Below are 26,945 nucleotides of genomic sequence, written 5' to 3'. Positions count from 1 at the left end.
GCGTGGGTGAGAAATCGCTGTTCTTTCACATATTTTCGGTTTGCCGTGAATGGGAATGGTGGCGCCACCTTTCCAACATCTGACGCTGCGGAACTCACCCCTTCCTCGGGTGAGAAGCTCTTTGAATCCCAATCCATGCTCGGCTCGTATTCAGAATCGCAAGAGCCATCGCTTCAGTCCACAGTCGAAGGCCCCGTGCGGTCAGCCATGCGAAAGTAACTGCGCACACGGAGGGAGCGCTTTTAGCAGCATGTACAATGCAGAGAAATGGCACGTTACATCCTAAGTCGGACACTGTGCTTGATGCAGGCGAGGCAGACACAAGCTGACAAGCTAGAAGAATGGGCGTTTATTTGCAGTGCACATCGAAATATAAAGACAGGTTAAGGAAGGAGGGGAAGGGAAACGAAGTAAGAAAACATAAGATAGCCAATCAGATTGGCACGTGTAGCTGTTGACTTCATCTGAGAGATGATAAGAAGAACACTGCAGTTCTAACATTTTTCCATCAATAATACTGAAGACGCTGCACAGGTCTGCACTCTTAGGTTGAGCGTCGTAGTTTTGTGGCCACTGTAGGTTCACCGTTTCTCTCTTGTGCGTCCAGGGGTTGGGGTGATGACTGACGCTGTGGTGGTGACATTTCACGACTTTCGGCTTTTGCCTTTGGCCCTACTCCGGGAATTTCTTGTGGAGTTCTCGAGATGGATGAGTTTTCACTTTCCCTGTGGCCTTGGGTAGCCGTTGGGTCTTTCCTTGTGTGAACTTGATCAACGTGTCACCGAACGAGGCCCTCAGGCGTTTCCACTGTCACCATCCTAGCTCCGTTTGCTGACTTTACCATGCCCGTCTTCCACCTATAACCCTTACTAAAGTTACGGACATAAACATTTGTGTCTGGTGCAAAGGTCCAGTCATCCGATGTTCCCGATCTTCCTGCAACCAAAGGAGGAAAACATGCGTCAAGGCAGGACCGGATTTGGTAGCCAGGAAGAAGTTCCGAAGGAGATTTGCCCGATGCAAGGGGTGTTCTCTGGTAGTTGAAAAGTAGTCTGCAAAGGCAATTTTCTTATCTGCCCTGGTTCAATGTCTTCAGCCCATCTTGAACAGTTCGAACAGCTCTCCCTGCTAGGCCATTCAACTGCGGATGAAACGCAGCCATGCGCAGGTGGGTTATGTTATTGTTGTTCGCAAAATCGGTAAATTCTTGGCTAGTGAACTGCGTCCCATTATCTGAAACAATGGTGCAAGGAATGCCGAGCCTGCTAAAAAATCTGCGCAGGCAAGTAATAGTCGAAGACATGGTCGCCTGTTTCGTCGGTACGGCCTCAATCCATTTGCTGTGAGCATCTACGAGAACAAGGACCGTGTTTCCTTTGATTGGCCCCGCGATATCTAGATGCACTCTCGACCAGTTTTCCTAGCACGTCGGCCAGTTAACTGGCAGAGCAGATACCAGCATTGGTTGATTTTGGATGCAGCTCGTGCACCCTGCTGACAGTTGTTCGATGTCGTGGTCCATTCCTGGCCACCAAAAAGCTGACCGAGTGATTGATTTCATCGCCGATGATTCTTGATGTGTCTCGTGCAACATGTGCAACATTCTATGTTGCGCGTTAACTGGAATGACAACTCTACGGCCCCAATACAGCAAATGGTGGGCCAATGACAGTTCCAGTCTGCGGTTGTAAAAGGGAAGTAAGCTTCGTTCTACTGCTTTAAAGCTTGGAGGCCACCCGTATCTTGTGTACTGCACGACCTTTGAAACTACTGCATCACCTGCCATCAGTGCCTGCAGTTCTTCTACCGAGACCGCCCCCTCCTGGACACATGCGAGTGCCAGAACGTAGTCAGGTGGCTCTCCATCCGGGGTTGGCTCCAAAGTTTCTTGTGGCAACCTACTAAGCCTGTCCGAGTTGAGGGGCTGCTTGCCTGGCGAATACTGTAACTTGTAGTGAAATCCTCTCAAATAAGAGCGCCCAGCACTGTATGCGAGCAGCAGCCAGAGGTGGAGTGAGCCGATCGGGTCTCAGCAGGCCCAGGAGTGGCTGGTGATCTGTGACGAGGATTCTCGGCCTAGAAGGTAATCACGAAACTTTATTACTCCAAATACGAGGGCCAGTGCTTCACGTTCAAGTTGCAAATAATTTTTTTCTGCTTTTGACAATGTCCTTGAACGAAATCCGATCGGCTTGTTGATGTTCCTTTTCGTGTGAAAAAGCACTGCGCCGATTCCTTTTTGCGATGCGTCGCACTCTAGTTTCAGCAGTTGTAAAGGGTCGAAGTGAACCAACACCCCTGCTTGCTGCAAACACCGTTTTGCTTTATCGAACGCCGTTTGTTGTTCTTGTTCCCAGAGCCAATGTCTGTCTTTTCCAGCAGCTGATCTGCTGATGCTACTCTACACACTTGCCTACCATCCCGTGCCTGCAACTCTACGCCACCTGGTGTCGGCCTGGTACCCTCACAGACTTAAGCCACTGAATCGGAAATGTATCCCAAACGATCATTATAACCATCCTTTTACCATCGCTGAACTTAAAGCTTCCTTCCTTATCAGCATGTCAGAGCTCTGCAATGAGCCCCGATAGAATCGTGTACGATATGCTTAAGTGCCTGCACTCTGATACACAAACCACGCTACTCACATTTTTCAATACTATCTGGGCTGCTGGGTATCTCCCATCTAAATGGAAAGAAGCTATTGCGATCCCTGTTTTGAAGCACGGTAAAGACGGTTCATTGCCGACCAGCTACCGTCCTATAGTGCTTGCAAGCTGCCTTTGTAAGCATTTTTAAGAAAATGCTCAATCTCCGCCTTGTACATTTCTTGGAGTCCAGCAAAATGCTTGAGCCATTTCAATGTGGCTTTAGGGAAGGGCAATCTACAACAGACCATCTCGTTCGCATCGAAGCAAGCCTTCGCGATGCTTTCGTACATAACAATTTTTCTTATTGATGTTTCTTGACGTGGAAAAGGCGTATGACACAACCTGGCGGTATGGAATCCTGCGCGACCTGTTGGCGCTGGGCATCTGCAGCAATATGTTAAACATTATAGAAAGCTACCTGCACAATTGTACGTTTCGGGTGGAACTAGGTAATGCACTGTTGCATACATTCATACAGGAAACTGAGATACCCCAGGGTGGCGTACTCAGTTGCACGCTCTTTGTCGTTAAGATCAGCACGCTTCGTACATCATTACCATCGCCTATTTTTTATTCAATCTATGTAGATGACATACAAATATAGGTTTTAAATCCTACAACCTTACAGTGTGTGAGAAACAGGTACAACAGGGCCCAAACAAGGTGTCCAAGGGGGCAGACAAAAATGGATTCAACTCTTTGGCTACCCGGGGAAAAAGGGTAGTTTTTACTAGGTGGAAGGAAATATTTTTTGGCGACTATGTACTAGTGTCTTATTTACATTGTTTGGTATCAAAATGTAGCTAAGAGAATTTCCTATTCAATAACGTAAATGTTGCATATATATTTATTACACAAATTAATCAAAAAATGTTTATATTGTTTATATTTATACAGTGAGGATATCGTCCTGCTTGAAGAAGGTGCACAACTTTAAAAATCTCAATAGTGAAAAAATTTGAAAATGTACATTTTGTAGCCTATTATGTCCTAAAGAGATGACACAAGTTTCAGAATGTTTTGCGGAAAACTGTTCTTTCTACAAAAAATAAAGCTAGTGTGGTTGAGTGGCGTGCCATTCTCTGAAGCAGTCCCTCGTCAGGATGAAACACAGATACACACCGCATTGCTCACAAAAAACTGCCGTCTTCGTCTCTTTGTTTTTCTCGTAGCAGAGCTTGCAATTGCGCCGCTTTTTTTTGCACCTGGGGCTTGTGTTCAGACTTCTTTGGAGGAGGTGGAGGGTGACTAATGTCTGTTGTCTGTACCAAAAATCTGGTTTACCAGCTCAATTCGCAATGCAAGCTGGTCAAAGCCAGTCTTTCTAGAGAGCTCCTCTATCTCGGGGTGATGTTCCCTGTTTTCTTGGAAAATGATGAAGCTGTTGACGACAGCAATGTCAATGCAGTGGAAGAACAGTGTCTTCCACCACCTGACACACTTCATCAAGACATTATAAGAAGCACTAAGTTGATCGGACTTGTCAACACCAAGCATGCCCTTATTGTAGTCTACTATCAAAAGCGGCTTCCTGATGGGGAGCTTTGTCCATTGGTCTCCTCTCTTCGCTTTTCGCGTTGCAGTGACGTTATTGTTGGTAGTGTGTGCTGTGCTTATGTTTACGGCACGCTTGTCTTTCCACTGCAAGTACAGCACATCACGGCACCGCAGCCGGTGAATGTCTACTCAAGTTGCTCTTTTCTCTCAAGTGGAGTTTTTCAACTGGGAAGGAAATCCATGACAATCTTTGCGCATTGTTCCGCAAGAGAGAGTTTTCCTTTGAAGAAGATGTTCAAAGAGGGAGGTGGACTTGTAGAAGTTGTCAAGGTAGATGAAGCCAGTCCCTTTGAGCTGGGTATTTCTGGCTTCCTGGTGTAAACACTGAATTGAACAGTGTAGCCTGTCCTTGAGTCATTGAGGACCCATAGCTTATACCCCCATTTGAACCCCTTGTCACGCATATACTGCCGAATACCCAATCGTCCTTTTGATTTGACCATTCGTTCGTCCATGCACCAATTTCGGTATGGTTGAAAAAGCTTACCTGGCACGTCATTCATATGCTGCAGTAGATGTGCAATCCTGTGCAGCTTGCCATCGCGGACAGGCTCTGTCTTCTCCGGATCCATGACACTGAAAAAAGCAAGGAATTAAAAAAAATCGGCTCCTGGCCATAATCTTTGGAGGAATGAGGCCTGAAAATAACTCCGAGGTATTCCAGTATAGATGGAGGCGAAGCAGTTCCACAATTCCCATGCAGATCAGGATTTCGATGCGTTGCATTACTTCACTGGGACTGAAATTCTACCATGAGTCGTCCTTTTCCGCGTAGGTCTGCGTCTCTAAAATATGCGTCCACGCATATTTCTGTTTTTGCAGATAACGTTGATTAGTTCTGCAATGAAAAATAGTTGGAAGACATCGACGGCCCGTATGAAGTGCCGTGCATTACTCCGGAGCGCGCCGTCAACTTTGGCCCCCGGGTTCCTTCCCGGAAAAAACTGTATGCGCTTTACAGCTGCTGGCAAGGAATCATGTCCGTATGACATTAAGACACTGAAAATAGATCATATAGCTGTTAGTGCATGCTCCACCACCCATAACTATTTATATTAGTAATCGAATTGTGCGCCGCAATAGAGCGGACACTCACCCGCTGGATGTTCTGGCTTTATTTGATGCATCCTCGTCCTCGGTGCTGAACTCTGATGTGTCCACATCTTCTTCAGGCTCACTACTACTGCTTTCATCCACAGAATCAGCTACAGAAGCGCTTGATTGGCGAGAAACACAACGTCTTTTAGGAGTGTCTGCACGCGATGATGACGCCATGATCGACGTGCTCGCCTGACAATCCGAAACTTTTTGCGGCGCGGGGAGACGCACCAGAAAGTAAAGAACCAACGAAACATAGCGGATCACGTTGTGTGTTTCCCACTTTCTAACCTAGTTGGTGCTAGGCACTCGCAAGCTGCGTGCGAGAGCGAGAGAATTTGAACTTGAAATGCGTCGATCAAATTGATCTATTTGAATAGGCGCGTTAGTGAAAGAGTTAAAGTCAACCCCCACAAAAGTTCTTGTGCTCGCTTTACAAGAAAGAGAGGCCTGGTTCCAGATCCTTTTGTTGAGCTGTGCGGACAACAAATACCTGTCAACAAAGAGCACAAATTTCTAGGCGTTATACTTGACTGCAGGCTTACTCTCATTCCACACATAAAATGTGTTAAAGTGAAATGTCTAATAACAATTAACTTTCTTAAAATCCTATCCCATGCATTATGGGATAGCAACAGGAATTGTTTATTGAATCATTAAAGGAGCCTGTAGGGGTTGGAGGACGGGACTTCGGGATGAAAACCCCAAACTTGGGAGGGTTTTATTCTACATTATGTACAGAGAGGTGAGCGTCAATTAACAGTCGTACAGTCATTACGGGCCGGCAGCAACTCGGACGCTGCGGCCCGCGGCAAGAAGTTCGAGAGAGGTGAATCAGGGAATCAGGGCATATCCCAGAATCCCAGGTCTCTCTGGAAGGCTTCTTATAAGCCCTTCGAGCACTGCAAGTCACGTCATGTTTGACCAATGGGAGAGTCCACTCCGATGACGCCACTTGCAGCCAATGGTAGGCGCCCGTGTCGTGGTGTCACACCTGGCGGCTTGCTGCGGTCTTGCCTCGCAGACTGGCAATGGACTTCGAACAAGGAGAAGGGGAGGGCTGCACCTGCTTCATTGTCGGATGCCCACCTGCTAATCCCGGCGGCGCACGAACTTGTTGGCACGTAAACTTGTTGCCTTAAACTTGTTTGCTCGGCCGCTTCTCTGGAATGCGCTTCCTGCTTCTGCATTCCTCAATTAGCTGTGCTGCCATCCGATGTGGTCTGGGGAACTCGAAGTAGCCTCAGGAAACGGCGCCATATCTAACAGCTCGTCCTCGCCCCGGTAGTTCTGAATGGCCGGTGAACTCAATTCGCTGGCCATGAGGAACGCTGAAAGAAGCTGCAGGGTACTGGGGTCGAGCCACGTTTGACAACCCTCGGGATCCTGGGCCCTGGAGAACATACGTCAAACAAACCAAATAACACAGCGCTGCCCCACGTGTAAGCGCAGGCTCTTCACCCCTGACTCGCCAGACTATTACTGAGTCAAAATCAACCCTGATCTTTTATTTCCCCAATTTCGACAAAACAGTTGTAACCACCCTTCCAAACAGCTATCCATTTCTCCTCGATTGCCGACAAGACCAGAGTACTATTGTTGTTGCAAAACAAAAGGGTCGTTGACGATGCAAACAACAAATGAAAACAGCCGAACATAACTTAAGTGGCCTAACCACACGAACAGCATGTTTCCAATCTATCGCAGTGGCGTACTTATCGCACGTATTGGCGCCACTGAATAATCTGGTCAACCTCACAAGTACGTAATCACAAGCGCACTAGCCTTGTGGTCACTAAACAGAACGCGTACTTGCGTTGTAGGCAAACTTTTCACTTACGCTTACTCACGTTTCTTCCCTGAAAGTCCTACAGGACACGTGACGTAAACGAACAATTAAACTTGCGGGACTTACACACTCCGCAGAACCCTTAAAATAATGCGTCTTTTAATAACTCGTTCCACGCGTACTTATAAGAGAAGTAAGAATACGGCTGCCCTCCACACACACACTAGCAACCCAGTCATAAAGTCTGCTTCCTTCCGTCCACACAGGACACGCGCTAAAGGAACTAAGAACGCTCCGTGCAAATCATGCACTCACTGAAAATCTACGCGCTTAACCTTAGAAAATTCAAAACACTTAAAAAGAAAGAAGGTTAAATAACACACGCGCTCGTTACGTAGGCCTCTTAACAATAACCTTGACCCTCAGGTTACTCACACACGCAAAAAAAAGCCTATCTACTTATTAAGGAGCATCTCGCGAGACTACATGTTTACACAAACGCGTCTTTCAAATCTCGGAGCTTTCTCAAACCAAAACATAAACGAAGCTCATACCTTACACCTTGAAAGAAATCCTAGTCTCAAATCGCGAAAACTTTCCGATGCTCAAAAATAACAAACAAAACACTTCATTTCTACGGAAGCGCTCTTGGCCTCCCGTTCCCGATTGCTTACGACTGACTCATACTTTCAGCCTGACCCGCGGTGGGCGAAGTTTCAAAGCTACTCTGGCTGCCGAGAGACAACAAAAGGGCTGATTCACTATCAGCTCCCCCAATACGTTACGGTCTCCTGCCAATTTGCGTCCTGGCACCCCGCTTTCAACACGAACTCGATTGACCGCGTCGCTACTCCCCACCTGGTCTCGTCCTGCCACCTTGCGTTTCTTCGAACTGCACGCTGAGCTATAAAAAGAACTACGGAACGACGAGGAGCTTAACTGCCCCGTGCCCTTTGTCCGCGTCCGCGCAGAACATTCTTCGCGGTCCCCCTTTGACCGGTGGCTCGACCATTTTGGATGCGTCAACATCGTCCTAGACGACCGCACCTTCTTCCTCGCGCCCTGCCCTTTTGGGTTTCTCGCCATCTTTGGCGGCGCTACATTAATTACCGACTTTCGGTTTTTACCGCGCTTCTTTTTAAGGCGCTTTCTCTTTGCACCAGCCTTCATGTCGCCTTCTCGTGCCTCGTGCTGGCCGGTACACATTTCGTCGGCCCGGATCGGCCTCTTACCCGCACAGTCTGAGTGATTTACATTTAAATCAACTCTCACTTTGCCTCGACTGGCGGACAGCCCAACCGACTCTGGCACAATGCAGCAGGCTTTACTCGAGTAAGACAACTCGCACTCTTGCGAACTGCCCTCTACTACATTGCCCAGCTCACGCTGTGAATCGGCACACAGCCCGTCGGTATCGATCGCTGCCTCATGCGCACAGTCCGAATGATTAACGACTGAATCATCCCTCTCTAGGCTATCTAGACTGGCGGAGAGCCGCACCGATCCCTGGACAATGCAGTTGTTCTCTCGTGAGCTACGGAGCTCGCCACCCCGAGAACTATTCTCAACTGCATCGTCCAGCTCGCACTTCACTTCTGCACGCACCTCTGGCCTGACATGGGTGCTCGCTTCTGTCGGGTCAGAAGTACCCTTTTCTTCGCTAGCAACCTCGCTAACATTACCTGCGACGCACACACGCGGTAACTGTGCCAATTTGTTCGCAGCTGGCCTAGCTGTCTCCACAGTCATCTGTTGGCACAGCACCTCGTCGCTCTCACTCTGGCCTTTAACGGCTTCTGTTGCCACTAAGGCATCGTTAGCAGCTAGCCCTTTTCCTTCACTTATGACTCTGCAGCTAATCTCACAGGCACTACTCTTTTCGTCGGCTTCTGGCGAAAATCCGCTCGATGCTGCCTCAATCTTTCGCTCTGTACTACCTACAGAATTCTCAGACAGCCGTTGTCTCTGTGCCAATACCTGATCACAATACTGTATCTCTTTGATCAGTGCTGCCTTCTCTCTCTCATACTTTTGCTCACGCTCAAGCTTACGTTGATTCTCACGGTCGTGAAGCTCACACCTAAGAGCAAGTTCTTGAAGCTCCTGCTTCCGTTCATTCTCGCGTTCTTCACGCTGACGCTCACTCCTAAGCTCACGACGCTCCCGCAAACGTACACGACGCACACGCTCCCGTGGCTCCTGTATCACCTCCCAAGCAAGCGCAATGCTTTTGTCATCATTGCCACTATCATTAATCGCCTTTATGATAGCTGGCGTTTTCATCCGTTCGTCCGCCTCAACTCCCAAATCGTCGCACACCAACAACAAGTCTAACCTCGTCAACCTTCCAAGATCCATGGCAGCTGCCCCGACAGGTGGTTAGAACTGTTTTCCTTAATTAATTTGTGCAAACACACAATGCAACAAACTCCCGATTCCCAGAACTATCAAAATTGAACACACAACCTTTGAGTCTGGCGAATCATAAGGAAAAAAACCACGCGCTCACTTACGGTTGCAGCACCCTGCCATCCGGTTCATTTGTCCGCTGTTCCCGGTTCCTTCCGGACTCCCTGGGTCGAAGGCTCGCTCCTTCTTCGATACTCCCAGTCTCTTCGGACCTCTTTCGACGAAGGCTCTCTCTTCTTCGCTCTTCCCGGTTCCTTAGGATCTCTCTTGACGAAGGTTTATCCGTAGCGCTGCCACCAGCTGATGCATTCGGAGGCGATCCTACCGCTGCCAACCAGATGTAGGGGTTGGAGGACGGACTTCTGGATGAAAACCCCAAACTTGGGAGGGTTTTATTCTACATTATGTACAGAGAGGTGAGCGTCAATTAACAGTCGTACAGTCATTACGGGCCGGCAGCAACTCGGACGCTGCGGCCCGCGGCAAGAAGTTCGAGAGAGGTGAATCAGGGAATCAGGGCATATCCCAGAATCCCAGGTCTCTCTGGAAGGCTTCTTATAAGCCCTTCGAGCACTGCAAGTCACGTCATGTTTGACCAATGGGAGAGTCCACTCCGATGACGCCACTTGCAGCCAATGGTAGGCGCCCGTGTCGTGGTGTCACACCTGGCGGCTTGCTGCGGTCTTGCCTCGCAGACTGGCAATGGACTTCGAACAAGGAGAAGGGGAGGGCTGCACCTGCTTCATTGTCGGATGCCCACCTGCTAATCCCGGCGGCGCACGAACTTGTTGGCACGTAAACTTGTTGCCTTAAACTTGTTTGCTCGGCCGCTTCTCTGGAATGCGCTTCCTGCTTCCTCATTCCTCAATTAGCTGTGCTGCCATCCGATGTGGTCTGGGGAACTCGAAGTAGCCTCAGGAAACGCCGCCATATCTAACAAGCCTAATTCGATCACGATTGGACTATGGTGCCATGGTATTTCACTCTGCCACCCCGAGCATGCTAAAGATGTTAAACTCTGTCCACCGTCTGCGTATCCGCATGGCCACTGGCACATTTAGAACAAGCCCCATCGAAAGTCTATACGTAGAGTCAGAGGAGTGGTCACTCCATTTTTAGAGAACATACATCAGCTTCACCTATTTTCTCAAAGTGGAATCTAATAAGGAACATCCATGTTTCACAACCGTTAACGACTTGATGTGTGCTACAATTTTTCATAACAGACCCTCTATGACACTACCTTTCTCACTGTATGTGAGAGCACTTAGCGAAGAATTGGACGTCCCAATTCCCAAACATCGCCTAATGCCTCCAGCTAAGCTATTACTGCCCTGGGAGTGGCAGGTGATACAGTCAAGTCCACTTATAACGGACCCACTTAAGACGAATGCTCGCTTATCACGAACAAGTGCGGCGTGACCTTCAGAACATACATTGGGGCTATTTCGCTCGGTCTCAGCTACAATGAACGCCTGTGAGCCTAGCCGATCGGCTACAGCAAACGCCTTGGTGTCGCGGACCACTTTCCACATGGTGAGAGCCGCCGACCCTGTGCTGTGCACGCTCCGAGAATCGGCTTTCCCGCGGCGTCTCGCCGGAGGCACGGAGGAGCGGCGATGCGGCGAGGGGATTGCCGCGAAAAAGAAAAAAAGAAAAAGAAATGCTGGCCCAGCACCATGCCCAGCACGCATGAGCCACGTGAACACGCAAGTCGAAGGGAAGCCTGAAAGTGACAGCTCATTCGCCACGGGACTCCACTCGCCATCGTCAACGTCAGCGCAGCGGCGAAGTTTTCCACCAATTAACAACATAGCGCATGATCACATGCTTTCGTACCCCGTCTTCTGTCCCCCCCCCCCCCCCCCCCACTTAATGCCGCCCCACCGCCTCTCATAGGACTGCGCGACTGTCTTTTTCTTGCTTGTGGTTGTGCTGGTTATGCTAGCGCTGTCGGCGTTGTTTCCTACTGGTGTCCCCCTGCAAATGTGCCTCTGCAGGTCTCGCTGTACTCTGGAAGTGACACCCGAATGCATGTATCCGGAATTGTTTTCGTTAGGCCGGCTTCGCCGACGCACCTGAAACAGGCATTGAAGACACTCAACAAAGCCAGCCTGACGCTAACCTGGCCAGCTGCGATCTTGATTGGCAAGATTTTGTTGATGTAGACGACACTGCTGAAGTTGCGGAGTCATTTTGCGACAAGACCGCCATCCGGGAAGTGCAACCACAGCAGTGAGCCATATTGAGGGACTCGGACATCTTGCGTATTTTAAGCCCCTTGGTGACGAACGCATCGCAGCTTTGAACAAGCTTGAAACCGCCGTCATTGGATGCGCTCTGAAGTGGCAGACAACGATCACCGCTTTTTTTTTGCTCAATAAATTTTTGTCTTGATTGATGTCAATTTTTGTGTGTGGCCCACATATCACGAACTTCTGGATACAATGAACAAATTCCGCATGACGCTCCGGTTAGTTATAAGCGAGATCAACTGTAGAATGTAATGTATCCTTTGTAGAGGTCACAAAGCACACTCCTGAGCTCAAAATCGCTATGCGTTTCCGTGAACTTCAATTGAAGTACTCTTGCTCTGAATTCTACACCGTTGCATCAATCACATGCTGGCGTGTCTTACGCGGTTGTTGGTGCCTCTTTCTCTGAATCAGGTATATTGAACGCCCATACAAGTATCTTTACTGCAGAACCCTATGCAGTACCTTATGCGGTTAAATACACAAAGAAATTAAAACTAGAGAAAGCAATAATATTCAGACTCGTTAAGTGTTGTAAAAGCACCAATGTCCTTAAGAAAACACACAAATCCCATTTTCATTGAGCTTTACACTTACTAGTGAGTGAGCGAGTGAAGCAACTTTATTAGTAATGCCTGCAGAACGATTAGCCTTCCCCTGTAAGGGAGGCATCACCGGGGTGTGGCCATGACGTTGTCCTGGCGTGTGGCGCCTCTACTCTGGCCGTAGCCGCGCTACTACCTTTGGTCGACTGCACCTGCCCCTCTTTTGGGGTGGCAGTCTCCCTCCGGTTGGTTTCGCACGGTTGTTGCCTTTCGAGGTCCGCCGAGATCTGCTGGACGGCCTGGGCTTGGACCTTGTGATCGTAGCACCTCGTTGCAGCCTTGGGCCATGGCGGGATTGTTGTCATCTTTGCAGCTTCGTGCGGATTCTTGGCACAGTCCCAAAGGATGTGAGCTGCAGTGGCTATTTCCTTTTGGCACACACAACACAGGTCACTCGCATGAACACTCGGACACACATGCCTCATCAGCACCGGGGTGAACAACGACCCTGTCTGAAGTTGTCAATATAACACCGCTTCCTTATGGGTTAAGCCCGGATGAGGTGGTGGTATAGTCCTTTGCTCTAGTCTGTACCACTTCACAATTTTTTTTATAGGAGGTCATTTTGTCCTTGGGTTCCCACCTCCACGACAGGTCGACCACAGTAGCAGCGGCACGGCTGGTTAGTCCTCGTGCCGCTGTGTTTGCCATCTCGCTGTGGTTTGCATTGCAGCGATATGACACATCACTGCCCATGTGCACCGGAAACCACTTTATTATGACACACCGATTTTCACTCGCAAGGTCGACTGCACGCAACGCACGCACAGCTTCTCCACACACTCTTCCTCTGGCGTACTTTCTCACTGCCATCGTGGAATCGCAGAGCACAGTCGTGCACTCGGGGTCGGCGATGGCCAGAGCAATGGCCACCTCCTCGGCTCGATGCGCATCCCTAGTCCGCACACTTTTAGCAGTTCTCGTTGCACCGGTCGATGCCCCGACCACTGCACTCTTATTGCACTCTTGTGCAATAATTATTTATTTCGTAGACAGGTGACATTATGCTGGGTTCCTGGCCACAGATGCATTGAAGGTAATGTGCTAACAGACCAAATGGCCACATCAATGACATCGCAAGCTATTAATCCTACTGCTGCTTTTCCTACCACACATCTCAAATCTTTTTTTGCAAACGAAACTGCGAAGTCACTGGCAACGCGTGTGGGACATTGAAACTAAAAATAAGCTCTACTTGATAAGGCCAAACTTAGGTTTATGGCCCTCCGTTACAAAAACATGAAGAACTGATGCCGTATTCTGTCGATTCAGAATAGGACACACATGTGGTACTCAGAATTTTCTATTGACTGGTCATGAACCTCCAACCTGGTAGATGTGGTGAGGGGCTCATCATCCTCCATGTCCTCGTGGAATGTCTGGAAGCCAATAGAGAGAGAAGGAAGGAAATACTTTCCTCTGGCATACTGCTGTTGTGTCCCTCTCCATCCCGCTCTCTTTCTTGGTAATGAACCTCCTTTTACCACCAAAGCTATCCTAGGTTTCTTGAATGATGTGGTCTTGCATGTTAATAGCCCAATAGTTTCGTAGCGCATCCTCTTTTTAGAGAATGCAGCTGTGATAGTAGTCCTTGTATAGCGCACGCCTTCATGTCCTTGCGCTTCAAGGGCTCTGTTAAGGCAGTAGTGCTTTTTGGAATTTTTAGCCTGTGACCAATTTTTATACATTATAATTATCTCGCACTGTATCTTTTATGTCCTTGGCACGCTTCATAGTCATTGCTATAGTTTTATTGCGTGTAGCTCTTGTGCACGCTACGACAACCATCCCTTTACAGCCCTGTTGCTTCCATTGCTTCTAATTTATCACTTCACTTTGAACTCATTACCGTTGGCCTGGCACTCTTTGGTCATACTTAGCCCTTGCACCACAAAACACTATATTCATCATCATCAACCTCATTTGCTGCTGATAGCGGCAAGCAAGGCCGGGGTGAACGAGTGAAATTAGCGATCGAGTCATGTTTCGGTCTATTTGAAGAGGAAACGGCATGTGCCCCTGAACTTGACGTGCCGTACCAGACACACCAACAGAAAAAAAAAACAAAAAAACTGCAACCCTGTGGCAGATGGCAGAACAATGCTTGTACCCATAACCACACGTGTATCGCATGGTTGCTCAGCCAGAGAGAGTACCGCGTGCGGTGTGACCATGCCCCCAGCAAAGAAGGGTGGGTGTGGTCGCTCCGTACTCTTCAATATACGTACTAACAGTGCGGGGTGAAAATACAAACTTCTAGAAAGATGCGACAGATGGCGCGACCAGTCCAAGCACGCCAGCTTTGCGCTTCGGCGCTAATTTTTTCAACGCACTATGGAGAATGTTAGTACGTCAGTGACACTGCAGAGGGGAAGCTTGTAAACGTATCGGTACGTCAGTAATAGCGAAGGGTTAAGTTTAAGGTACTGTACGGTATGTTTCTGCTATTTCTAAGATAGGCCCCATGCAAATATGCCTAGCAGACAACTTATGCAAGGTGTGTAGAAGCAGAGCCGCAATAATTAAAGCACACTGTAGGTTCTAGGCGACACTACGAAAGCGGTTGCACCTCAAATCAACACTTCTGTGCCCCTGTGGTAGCTTTGCAGTTATGTCATTGCTTGAGATCGCAGATTTGATCCCGACTGCGCTAGCCACATTTCAAAAAGGGCGAAATAAAGAATGTTCAAGCGCTTATATTTAGGGACATGTTAAAGAAAACCATGGTGTAAAAATTAATCCAGTGCCATGCTTCATAATCCGATTGGGGTTTTGGCACATACAATCCGATAATTCAATAAACGTTTAATACCTCTGCCATGATGCAATGTGCCATGCGAGGCAATCTCAACCCTCTCAGAGGTTATCAAATGTGGCGCACAACAATGCCTCAGGGAAACACCTCCCCCTTTGTGTTCTGTGTACTACGCAGACAAACAGGAGGGGTGTGCGGAAGCTACCTAACCTTTAACATCAACTCGCCATTCTCGTGTTGAAATGAATGTTGAAAAAATTAAACATTCGCCATCAACATGACCGGTAATTATCATCACTCAAAGCAAGCACCATGGAATGCTTCGCTTATATCAATTCCCAGAGTACGTGGAATCTGCATAACTTTTTATTCGGTGCACGCTTGTTCAGCTGCCCTGCCATGGCTCTGCCTGCAGAGCAGCAACACTAAAACCACCTGCGCACTTCAATTTGTGATCACGTGTTTGGCCGACAAGTTCAGCTTCAATTGCACTGCGCGATGCTCCCTCCTAACTTTTTCCTTCCTCCATGGTCATTTCGCCTGTCACGCAGACTGACCTTACAATAACCAACGTGCCATAAAGTTTGCATAACCCTTCTGTATTATGGAGAAAATCTGGAAAGCAAAACTTTCTATAAAATAAATAAAAGATTGCTTCAAAACACAGGTCCACTGAGAACCTCATTGGTATTTTGTACAACAGAGCGTCCCTAATTCATTAGTTTTAGAGAAAAAAAAAAGCACTTGATTTTATTCAGCAGAAGTTCTATTGATAAAAAATATTTTCCAGACCTTCATATACTAGAACTGAACTGTAATCAGTGCTTGCTTACCATTTTACTGTCTCCTTTAATAAGACTAGACCTTACTGTGTATCTTGATTTCTATGTACTTAAGTTACAGACAGCTTGTTACATTTTTGTTATGCAATCCTAGGAGACTCCCGAGCATGTGCAGCATCATGTTTTCTTGCCCAAAATTTCAAAGCATTAAATTTTTTTAAAATTCTTCCAATATTCGATATTCATTATTTGCACAAACCTAGTTTAGGGAAGTACCGTATGCACTCGTGTAAGGACCACACTTTTTTTCCAAGATTTTGATGTGCGGCCCTTCCACGGAAGTGTGAAATGTTTGTTCAGTTTTCGATCCACATATACCTAACGATAGGATATCTGACATCTTGCTGTGGACATCCTGGCTAAATGTCTTAATCGGTATCGCTGCTTGGGTCCAGCTTGTCACCGCTGCTCGGGTCATCCGCACGTTCATGTATCCAATCGTCCTCAGTGCCGTCCATGGCATTGGAAATATCGGTTACCTTAAAACTCTTTACAATAATGTCCGTGGACACCGCACGTCATTCGTTTAAAATCGAAGAGCAGAGCCGCTGAAGTGACGCCTCCTTAGTCGTCTGGTCGACGTTTTCTCGTGGTGGCCCTCTGCCATCCATTCAGAGTACTGGCACCCGAATTCTGCCCTAACCGGCCTATTAATAGACACATCCAGTGGTTGCAGCATGCTTGTTAAACTGCCAAGGATGACTGCCAGATGCATACGAGCTTCTGCAAGACGAGCCTTTATGCACTCTTTGAGGTGGCCACAAAAGCTGTCCAATACGAGCACGGCCTTCCGTCGCAGCAGGCCTCGCGGCCGGTTAGCCCACACCGTTTTCACCCAGTCCACCACTAGTTCATTGGACATCCAGCCCTTTTCTTCCACTCTGACGATGATTCCATTTGGGAAGCTCTCCTTGGGTAGCGTCTTTTGCTTAAACACTACGTACGGGGGGAGCTTGCTTCCGTCCGCTGTGACAGATAGCATTACAGTGCAGCGCTGACGATCGGCACTGATCGTGTGCACAAGGACGCTCTTCGCACTGGTTTGGTTGACCGTCGTGTTCTCAGGAGCATCGAACCAAACAGGCGTTTGGTCCGCGTTTCCTATCTAGTTTAGATGGTACTCGTGCTTCGCTCGCAGCGCGTTAACAAAGCGGTAAAACTTGATCACTTTGTCATCGTACTCACGTGGAAGTCTTTAGCAGAGTGTTGTCTGGTGGCAGATGCTGAGTTGTCACTTCATAAATCTTTGAAGCCATCCCTCGCTTACCTTGAAATCCGTAGGTGAAATGTTCATGTGGCATGCGATTGCAAGGGCCTTGAGGTTTCATTATTAATAGACAAGATATAGTACGAGATGATAATATACAGGAGGAGGTCCCGAGGTCAAAGACTGTAATGGGACCTCCTGTACAGTGTAAAAATATAAACAACAGTTGCAACAAATAGTACGCGGAGCATCTCGGTTGACAACGCGTAGCCGTCTTTCCTGATGTCCGTGACGTATTTCATGAGCTCCTTCTCGAGTGTTGTAAATTTGCAAGGCTTGCCACGGAATGCGTTCCTAGTCTTGTATGTTGCGACCAGCTCATCCTTTTGGTCGCACCACCGACGCACGCACTTGTCGACGTGGTAATTCCGGCCGGCTGCACGTTTTCCATTCTGTTCGGCATATGCGACAACTTAAAGTTTAAACGCAGCATCGTACACGGTTAAGCATTCTTTCTTTTCCATCGCAAGCGGTTGTGCTATAGGCAGTCATGAAAATGAATGGCAGCACAAAAGATCAATGGTGCCGGCTAGAAAAGCAACAAGATCTCCCAGATAGTGCTGCATGCTCGAAGCTCACAGATAGCGCCATGTGACGAAGCCGCAGGACAGCTATTGCCATCTGGTGGCTCCAGCGAAATGCGCTGTACGTGATACGCAAGGATGCTGCCGTTTGCTGGCAAGATTTTTTTTTTTTTTTTCAGAATTTGGATTGCCAAGTTGAGGGGAGCAGCCCTTACTCAAGCACGGCCCTCAGTCGACTGTATAGGGTAGATAGCGGTCACAGGGAAGTCTGGACAATCAAGCTGGTCCAAAAGTCAGTTGCCCGAAAATTTTTGGAGGCTTTATATGCAAGGGATAGTTGCGAGTTTCTTTTACAACTCTGTTGTGCAATCTAGTAGCCTAGCACACTCCAGATACTTCAGGCTGTCTATGCTGTAGCGTCCGCAAAGGGCAACAAACGAGAAAGTCCTCATGACCTTAGGGCTGCCAAATGTAGAAGACAGTAACTATGTGAAATGTATATCAGACATGATATGAAATTGAGATTTTGAAGGTGATTAACAGTGCAGGTGTGTGTCGGTTGTGGATATGATTTCTATTCAGTGTAGCCATATATTTGATATGTACTCTTGATGTAGCCTTACAGTGCCCAGAAATTGTTTCACATAATTCATGGTTTGATTTCACTGGTTTCAACTACTAATCGGGCTTGACTGTATTGTGACCCTTGTTGCCGGTGCAGGGAATTGCTGCGCAAGGTGAAACCCTCCCTGGTGCCTGATGTGGAGCCTGAAGCATTGGAGATCTGTGAGCCAGCTTCCTTCTCCCAGGTGCTTGCTCCCTTCCTTGTCTCAGCCCACTTTTATGGTGGAGAGGTGGTTTCCGATTCATACTAACTTCCTGCAAAATTCAGTCAAACGTTATTATAACAAAGTTTCTTCAGACATGAAGATATCTGAAAATCGCATACAAAACAGCATGTCCGTATTGCATGCTTTATGGCCTGGGTGCCATGAATAGTAACCTATCTTTCTCGAACACTTAAAGTGTTCTTAAAGCTATGCATTTTGCAATTGTTAACAGTTGTCTTTGAAGTGCCACCCACCACAGCTTCGAAGCGCAAGCAATTTAGGCCTAGCAACAACCTTGGCACAGAGTTGCCATGCGATAAGCTGCATGCATGGTTGTCCCCAAAAGTGTTCGTTTGGCAGGCTGTCATGAGGCACCCCATTGGAGGAAGCTTGTTGCTATATGTAGGTTCCATAAAAAGGGAAGTGTATTTTCCCACTTCCTGCTAGTGTCAGAAAGAGGTTGCTTGCAGTGCCCTGCCGCATGCCCACATCACTGCAGCGAAGTATATTGCATGCACTTTGTCTTGACCAATTTTAGGAACGAAATAACGAAAATTTGGGCCCATAGAAATGCATGGGTTTCAAACGGCACCTTCGGTCAGCATCGAATTAACCGAAAAAATCTAATATACTGGTCTACTGTATTCAAACAAATGTACGTATTTTCCACATTTAAGCTGCATTCCCAATTACAGTCGACGAACCATTTTCCGGACAATTTTCCACGAAGCCCTCTCGGCACCGCCACGTACCCCGTAAGATTAATGTACAAGAACGTCTGAAATTTCGGCTGCAAGAAACCTTTGCCGTCCGATTTTTTGGAACTTTTTGACATGCCTGCAGGTCCGAAACGGCATTAATCGAAGCCACTGCTGCCGCCATTTTGATTATCTCCCCGCCTTGAACCGGCGCTCTCACATGCAGATCCACTGGCAGCCGTAGCCACCGCTGCAGCAATGCTAGGCATAGCTATTTCGACGTTCACTACCAATCTTCTTGCTGTTTAGTGCTGTGTGTTTCATTTAAACAATTAGCAGCTGTTAGCAATGGCGCTGACTCTGCCTTTGTAATCTTCACCAATGGCTTTGAAGCCTGGAAAGCATGGCGCGTTGCATAATGCCGGTTTCCGAAAGTAAGCTTCATCTCAATGAAATGGTATTACACAGTGAAGCATACTGAGAGTGGGAAGGGGCAATTGTCTCTGGACACGGTCATCGTTATCATCAGTCTAGTTTATGTCCACTGCAGGACGGAGGCCTTTTTCTGCAAGCTCCAATTACCCCTAGCCTGCACCTACTGATTCCAACTTGCGCCTGCGAATTTCCTAATTTCATCAGCTCATCTAGATTTCTTTCGTCCTCGACTGCGCTCCCCTTCTCTTGGCATCCATTCTCTAACTCTAGTGGTCCACCGGTGATGTATCCTACGCATTACGTGGCCTGCCCGGCTCCATTTCTTTCTCCTAATCTCAATCAGAATATTGGCTATCTTCGTTTGCTCTCTGATCCACACTGCTCTCTTCCTGTCTCTTAAATTTACACCTAACATTCTTAGTTCCATTGCTCTTTGCACAGTCCTTAACTTGTTCTCGGGCTTCTTTGTCAACCTCCAAGTTTCTGCCCCATATGTTACCACCGGTAGAATGGGACATGGTATGTAATCCTTGAAGGGCTCCTGAAACGGTTCGGACAAATTTTGTAGAAGTGAAGGTTACAGCTAAAGTTAAGGATTCACACCACCATTTGTGTGAAGCGTCTCATGTTAAGAGAGCGATGGACGATTACAAGATACCCTCCTCCACAGCCATGCATTTTCTCATCAACTCGTTCACCGAGTAATCGGGGCTAAGCTCCGCCTTCACTGGCTCTGTGTCATGATGGCACGTCATGTCGTCTACTTCCAGTTCTCTGGGAGCAAGTGCGTGAAGCCTCTCCAACCTTTCCACCAGCTGCTTGGCAGTCAACCCCATGCGAGAGCTATCGAAGCAGCGGGCATTGCATGCATTCTGTCGCAGTGCCGAACGTGTCTGGTATTCTGGTAACCACAGGCGAGCTGGGCGTTTCGACGGATGGGTGGAGGCATAAACTCAAGCTGATGAAGGAACTTTAGCGTGGAAGTACGTGAGCGGCCTGATCGGTCTGCACGGTCAAGCCACCTGTTGGCGCAGCGCTTAACCAGCCAAACAAAGAGCTAATATTGCTTTAATCAAGTGTAAAACATTTGAAACATTTATGAAAACATGTTAACGATTAAACTGCTGCAAAAAATTTACACCAGCACCAGTAGAAATACACTTTGTTACAGTTACTGTGCTTGGTTGAGCTCTGTGCCACCAGGTAGCTGCATTGTGCAGACCATTCACGTTATTACTTCTGCTCATCCCATGGAACGGCACCGTCAAACAGCCAGGCCCTGTCCCCTTGCACTTGCCTGAATACTGGGCTCTCGAAACGCTATTGCGTTAGTAATCTTCCGGTGTAAACTGACGGCCGCAAGCGTGCAAATCCCTGCGCCGATCAGATAGCGGCCGTGTGATGCGCTGCAGCCACTCCGCTCGTCTGCTGCCTTGCAGAGAGACACGGTGTCGCAGCTTGACATATTGCCAGTCGCTACATTTGCAGCGCACAACGCAAAAAAGGCGAATCATGGTGCTTGCGCAAAGACTGACCAACACTGACGGCAGAGCTCTCGTCAAAACGGAGCATGTTGTAACACAAGCAGGCGACGCTTGCTGTGTGCCGGAAGTGCTTAAGGGGGGACATGGGTTGTGGAGATTATTTCCTGCATCTTATGGATCTTATGGCCAAATCTGATGAAAATAAACAAGCTTAGTTAGTTTTTTGTGCTGATTTCAAATATGCAATAATTTTTCTTGTAGGTCCATTAGTTCAGGAGATTCACAGTGCTGCCACTCTATTGTTTGCGGAGACAATGGAAAAAAAACTGCTCAGCAGAAAGTGAATATTATTGCATAGCTAGATACTATAATGTACAATAACTGCAATGCTGCAAAAAGTTTTCAAATTAGATTCTAATTCGCCATTCTGCAGGTGATCAAAATTCTTTCCTTGACCTAAAGCTACCACATCAAAAGAAAATTAATAAAGTGCAAATGTACACGTGCACAAATTTGAAATTCTGCTCTCAGCACTTTGTAATATGCAGATTAGGCTTTCTGCTACAGAAAGAATTACTGCTCTAGCTGTTCTAGATAATGAGATATCACTCCGACAGTCTAGCGAAGTGACCCAAAAACATGTTTTGAGAAAAGTGAGAAAACGTGGAAAACCCTATTTTATTTACAAATTTACGGCTGGAACAGCTCAGTAGGCACCAGGCATGTAGTCCTGCTGACTCGCAGCCCCTGTGTGCCGCTTTTTGAGGGACTGGCGCAAATCTTCTGACGCTTTGCGCTTCTTGGCTGATGCTGCCATTCGACGCCTATCTTTCTCGGCCATGCGGGTGCAACTTTGCTCGCTTGGATTCAGGCATAATTCTCTCATTATGTCCTTTGAGGCCCTTGCATTGCCTGCATTGAACTTTAGTACTGCCTCTGCCACAGCAGCCTCCACCATGAATAAAGAAGCGTGCCTGTCTTTTGGCGCCAGTGCCCAGATCACCGAATGCAGGCTTTCATTGTTATTTTGCGTTTTACCACGCTGGCAACGTTGCAGCAGTTTCTTGTCTGAAAGACGTTCATAAATGGGACGTAAAGCCTGACAAACATGAGGAGGAAGCTTTCGAGGATGTTTTGGAACCGGCTCGCCCTTGGCCGCTGCAGCATTTTGCTTGCACCAGGAGTTTGGGCCTGATGGACAAAGAGTGTGATTAGCCACATCATTGTTTGATGTCACGTGATGATATGTGGCCACATCACTGCATTTTGAGTGGCATCTACGTCTCCTTTGTGGGTCTTCAGAGCCCAACCATAGTAAGAGGTTAACTTGGAGATTAAGTCTGCTGTCAAGCGGCCCTTTCCACCAAGACTCTCATGTCCAGGGCCTCTATGTTTTGCCACCAAGTTGCGCAAAGCCGTCCCCATGCGCTTTTGCACATGATTCACACAGTCCTCTTTTTCAATCGGGATATACCCATACACTTCGTCATCTTGTAAAGCGAGATAACTGCGGCTGTCCCCGTCACAAAGCACCGTTGTATACCGCAGATTGTGCCGCTCCAATGAACGCCTGAAAAGAATGAGGGCAGCTTCCACCTCCATCTCCCCAGCTTTCTTATTAGTGTTCTTTTGACACTTGTGGCCATTCTTCCAGGCTCCATAGGAAGGGTCACTCTCCTTAGGCCCCGACTCGCACCCAGCACAGAAATTGCTCAATACCACAAAGTCGAGCACAAGTCCGCTGAACAACTCGATCACAGTGCCGATGCCGATATGGGACGTATGAACGCGGGTCATCCATGACCCGTCGTACGATACCGCGATGTTCCCAGTATGACCTACGTTCAGTTCGGCGTAAAGTTCGCGAACCGACCGCGCGCAGTCGCTCGTCAGATTACGCGCGGCGCGATCGGCCGCTGGCGTCAACTTCGTCTTCACGTAGCTCTGCCACGTTTTCGTGTGAAGCGCCCGACGGCTGATCCCCATCAACGAGAAAATGTCATTGAACGCAGTCTGCCGGTTCCCCGTTGCCTGCATGGCACGCGTAGCCAAAACGTTCACAGCAAAAGGTTTCATCCGTTCAGCACTGTGAACGCGCGGCGAGCTCCACACCGACACAATCTCTCCACAGTTCGCGCACATAAAACGCAGCTTCACAGCGAGTCCGTATTCCCGCTCGTCCCGGACGATTTCTAAAGCACCATTGCAGATGTTGCAGTTCGCAAACGCTAATAAAGTGTTCACGGCACTCAAATCCACAATTGGGAACGTAGTCCCATCAGGCGGGCGAAGTGCATCGTCGGTACTGTCACCCACGAACTCGCGTTTCCTTTCCGTCGCTGGAGCGGAAGACAACTCCGATAGCTTCGCTTTGGCTTTCGCTTCCTCCTCCTCCAGCTCGGAGGGTTGCCGGTAGATCGTATCTTGCCGTACGCGAGAGCTGATCGAAGGGTCCGCGGCAGACGGACTTGTCGCAGTATCCGCAGCAGCGGATGCGGTCGTTAGGCCTGTCGTTGCTGCATCGACGATTTCGGCATCGGATGCTGAGGTAGTGGCGTCCTGGGCGTTTTGCGGTGTTGAGCAGCGTTTTTTGAAGTTTTCGGTGAGCGTCCGTCGCACTTTTTTCGCACCAAACTTGTGCCGCGTTCGAAATTTGCGCTCCGTTTCAGACATCACGTCGACACTGGGGCAAGATGGCGCACCTCAATGCGCGGCCAGCGCGGCTCCAAGCGCGGAGCAGACGATGGCCATGCAGCTCCGCCAATCGGGAGGCAAGCTCAAGTCACGTGCACCGAGTGACGAATAGGATGACGTTCTAGTACCTTTTTTTGCCGCGTATTTTCTAAGTGGCCAATGGCCGAACGGGGCCTGTTCTGGCGGGAATTTGAAAGGGAAAAGTCGCCTCTTTCAGATGAGACCAAGATGTCCGCGCTAGCACTACTGGAAGAGCAGGCGCGCGTTTCGGAAAATATGCCGTTTCAGCGCAAGTTCCGCCTGAAATTCAGCTAGTACATGTCGTATAAGGCGTCACTGCGGCTAAAATACTGATGTTATCGGGATGAAATTAACAATGTAGATGCAATAATAGCTGTACACTCCAAAAATGCAATAAAAAAATATCGAGTTTTTTCGCGATTTTTGGTCGCCACAACCCGTGTCCCCCCCTTAAGTGTAGTGAGAAATTGTTGCAGTAAAGCATATCTTGTTCTTAGTGTTTCTATGGATTTAGTAATGTGTTCTTAAACATTTGCGGTATCTTGTTTTTGGTTGATCATGTGTGGCCATATCTCTGCTAACTGCGATGGTACATGGCAAGCCTTTTTGCGCATAAATGGGCCGGTTTCGGTGCAAATAAAAGCAGTTGTTAGTTAGCGCTTGTGTTGTGGTTTGTGTTTCTCTGTCTCCATCCCAGTCGCGCTATGCCTTTTGAATAGTTTTTAAAGAGAAATTGTTTTGCATTCTTTTTCTCTTACTTTCTTTATATAGAAACAAATGAACTAACATTCCAACTATTATGAACAACATTTGTTCACCATAAAGTTAGGAACATTATTGATGACGTGCCCTGGGCAGCCAATCGGATAGCTCGCCCTACTAGCATCACTAGGGTAATTTACGTCAACTGGTTAGGGGCAGCTTAATATTCAGCCGAGCGATGTGCTGCGATCGGCAGTGATGTTCATTTTTAGAACCTTATAATAAAATACATGCTTTACATGGAGCACTTAGATGTGTCAATTAATGATCAGAAGGACCTACTCTAACGACTCAGTATGTTTGTACAAGATTGTCAAAATCGTTTCAGGGTCCCTTTAATTATACACGTGCTCACCCGCCCTCTCTTATCACAGTACAATCACTGATATGCCTAATAAGTGTACTGGCAGGCCTTTAGAGGTATTTTGGATGTGCCTGTGGCGATTTGAGCCGAGCCAGTAAAACAGGCATGCATTCATTTTTTTTTGGACTGCCTGATTTTTCGGACATTTTCGCAGCCCCTAGGGAGTCCAAAATATTGGACTTTGACTATACAAAACCCCGCAAAGAAAGAGGAAATATGTGCAAATAACCCTCGGAAATGACTGCATGAAACACCTAAATTCCTGTAAAAACATTCTCCATGCACAGATGGAAAAACTGTACATGTCCCGTCTTCAGCTAGCTGTTCTCTTCCCCGCGCCTTCGGCAACACTGATAGCAGAGAAATTTGCCCTACAGAGGGAACACATTATACCACCAGGCGAAATTTGCACTGCCGTAGGAAGGCACACCTGAAATCTAAATTTGCATTTAACCCTCACCACTATATCTCTGTTAAATCACATTAAATTTTATTTTTTTTCATCTGTGCACCAACAGCGTGGAACAGATTAAGCTCACATGTAGATGGAAAACAACAGGCTAAGTTCGCACAGCACTGTATAAGTGCTGCCAGCGTCGTGCAATCAATACTTCACTTCCCAGCATTGTGACAACACATAATGGGCGAAAGCAAAATGCTCCTGCGTCCTCAACCACCACAAAATTTTAAGGAGGCGAAAGCAATAGAGTGAGCAATAGCTTGTAAACAAATTTTCTATGGAGCTGGGGTTGTGAGAAATGTTGAACTTGCATATCTGCATGAAAATATCTGAACGTTGGCGCTTTGAAAATAAACTGACTCCAGTGATACCAACCCGTTTCATTTCTTTCAAGAGCCCACTTTCTTTAGATTTGTCAACATCTGGCTCTTATGTCAAGGTTATACGCAAATCCCACAACTATTGGAACTATTCACTTCAAACTAGAACAGTGATGTCCACACAAGCCCAATAAGTTGTTTGGCAAGGTCTGTGTCAAACTGTTGTCTTTTCTTCTCCCAAGCCTTTGGTCTGGTTGCTGTATGTGTTGCACATTACTGGTATGCTGTGTCCCCCCTTCTGAGAGCTCAAAAGGATAGGTTCGGTGTTGCATACATTGCCAAACAAGCATCTTCTAGAGACCAATGCTCTAGAGCAATGCACTAATGTGCCCTGTTATTACAGGATTCCCTGGTGCCAGATGCTTGTCTTCCCACAACACCGCAACAAAAGAAAGAAGCCCTTTCATTCAGCCCACTAGTCTCGTCCAAGAACCGCTGGACTCCTCCGTCTGGCAGTCCTGGTTCAACGACACGGCCCACAGTTGTGCGGCTTCGGACACCCCAGAGGGCCACGCAGTCTCCTCGCAAGAGGCGCTCCCTCTATGACTTCCGAGCTGATGTATGTTGCGAGCTTGCTTTACAGCTGTGGGTCCGTACACTAGTTGATGGGTAAAGCAGCCCAACATTTATTCCATCCACCCTGATGCTCAAATGCTGTTCCTCATAATGTGAACTAAACTGATTGATGCTTGAGTGTCTGTACATGCAGCTTGTTTAGAGCATGGTGCAAATATCAAAGAAGCAATTTGTTTTGTTAAAAAACTATTCAAGTGGCTTTAATGACATAATCATGCGTTGTTACATATTGTCCATGCAGACATTAAGGTGTGAAAGAGTTTAATTTGCTTTGTGGCCAGTAACAAAGCGTTTATTTGCCAAGGTGATTCTCTGAGAGCAAGCAGATTTCTGTAAAAATTTTGATTACCGAACGCTGCACGCCCCAACCAATAAAGGCCACCTTGTATGCCTAAGCTGATAAATTACTGTGTGAGCAGCAGTATCGGTGGTGTATGCTCAAAGTTTTCAAGTAATTCCCCATCCCCTCTCTTTTTACTTGGTATGGGG

At 47.6% G+C, this 26,945-nt stretch overlaps 1 protein-coding gene and 1 pseudogene across 3 annotated transcripts in view; one reads left to right on the top strand and one right to left on the bottom strand.

The window, feature by feature from the left end:
* Nucleotides 1-26,945, top strand: part of LOC135907566 (telomere-associated protein RIF1-like) — a 307,714-nt gene that overhangs the window by 190,527 nt on the left and 90,242 nt on the right. For all 3 annotated transcript variants that reach the window (XR_010566054.1, XM_065439245.1, XM_065439243.1), the window contains exons 22-23: nucleotides 18,474-18,561; nucleotides 26,224-26,439. Coding sequence is in view for 2 of the 3 variants with exons in the window: in XM_065439245.1 (XP_065295317.1) it covers nucleotides 18,474-18,561; nucleotides 26,224-26,439 (304 nt within the window). In the remaining variant the exon portion in view is untranslated. The remainder of the gene's footprint in view (nucleotides 1-18,473; nucleotides 18,562-26,223; nucleotides 26,440-26,945) is intronic.
* LOC139059153 (piggyBac transposable element-derived protein 4-like) lies at nucleotides 3,706-17,255 on the bottom strand (annotated as a pseudogene).

This window comes from Dermacentor albipictus, chromosome 1 (assembly GCF_038994185.2).
Source record: "Dermacentor albipictus isolate Rhodes 1998 colony chromosome 1, USDA_Dalb.pri_finalv2, whole genome shotgun sequence".
NCBI classification, from domain to species: Eukaryota; Metazoa; Arthropoda; class Arachnida; order Ixodida; family Ixodidae; genus Dermacentor; species Dermacentor albipictus.
The sequence above is the reverse complement of the archived record's forward strand: the minus strand, read 5'-3'. Positions and strand labels throughout refer to the sequence as shown.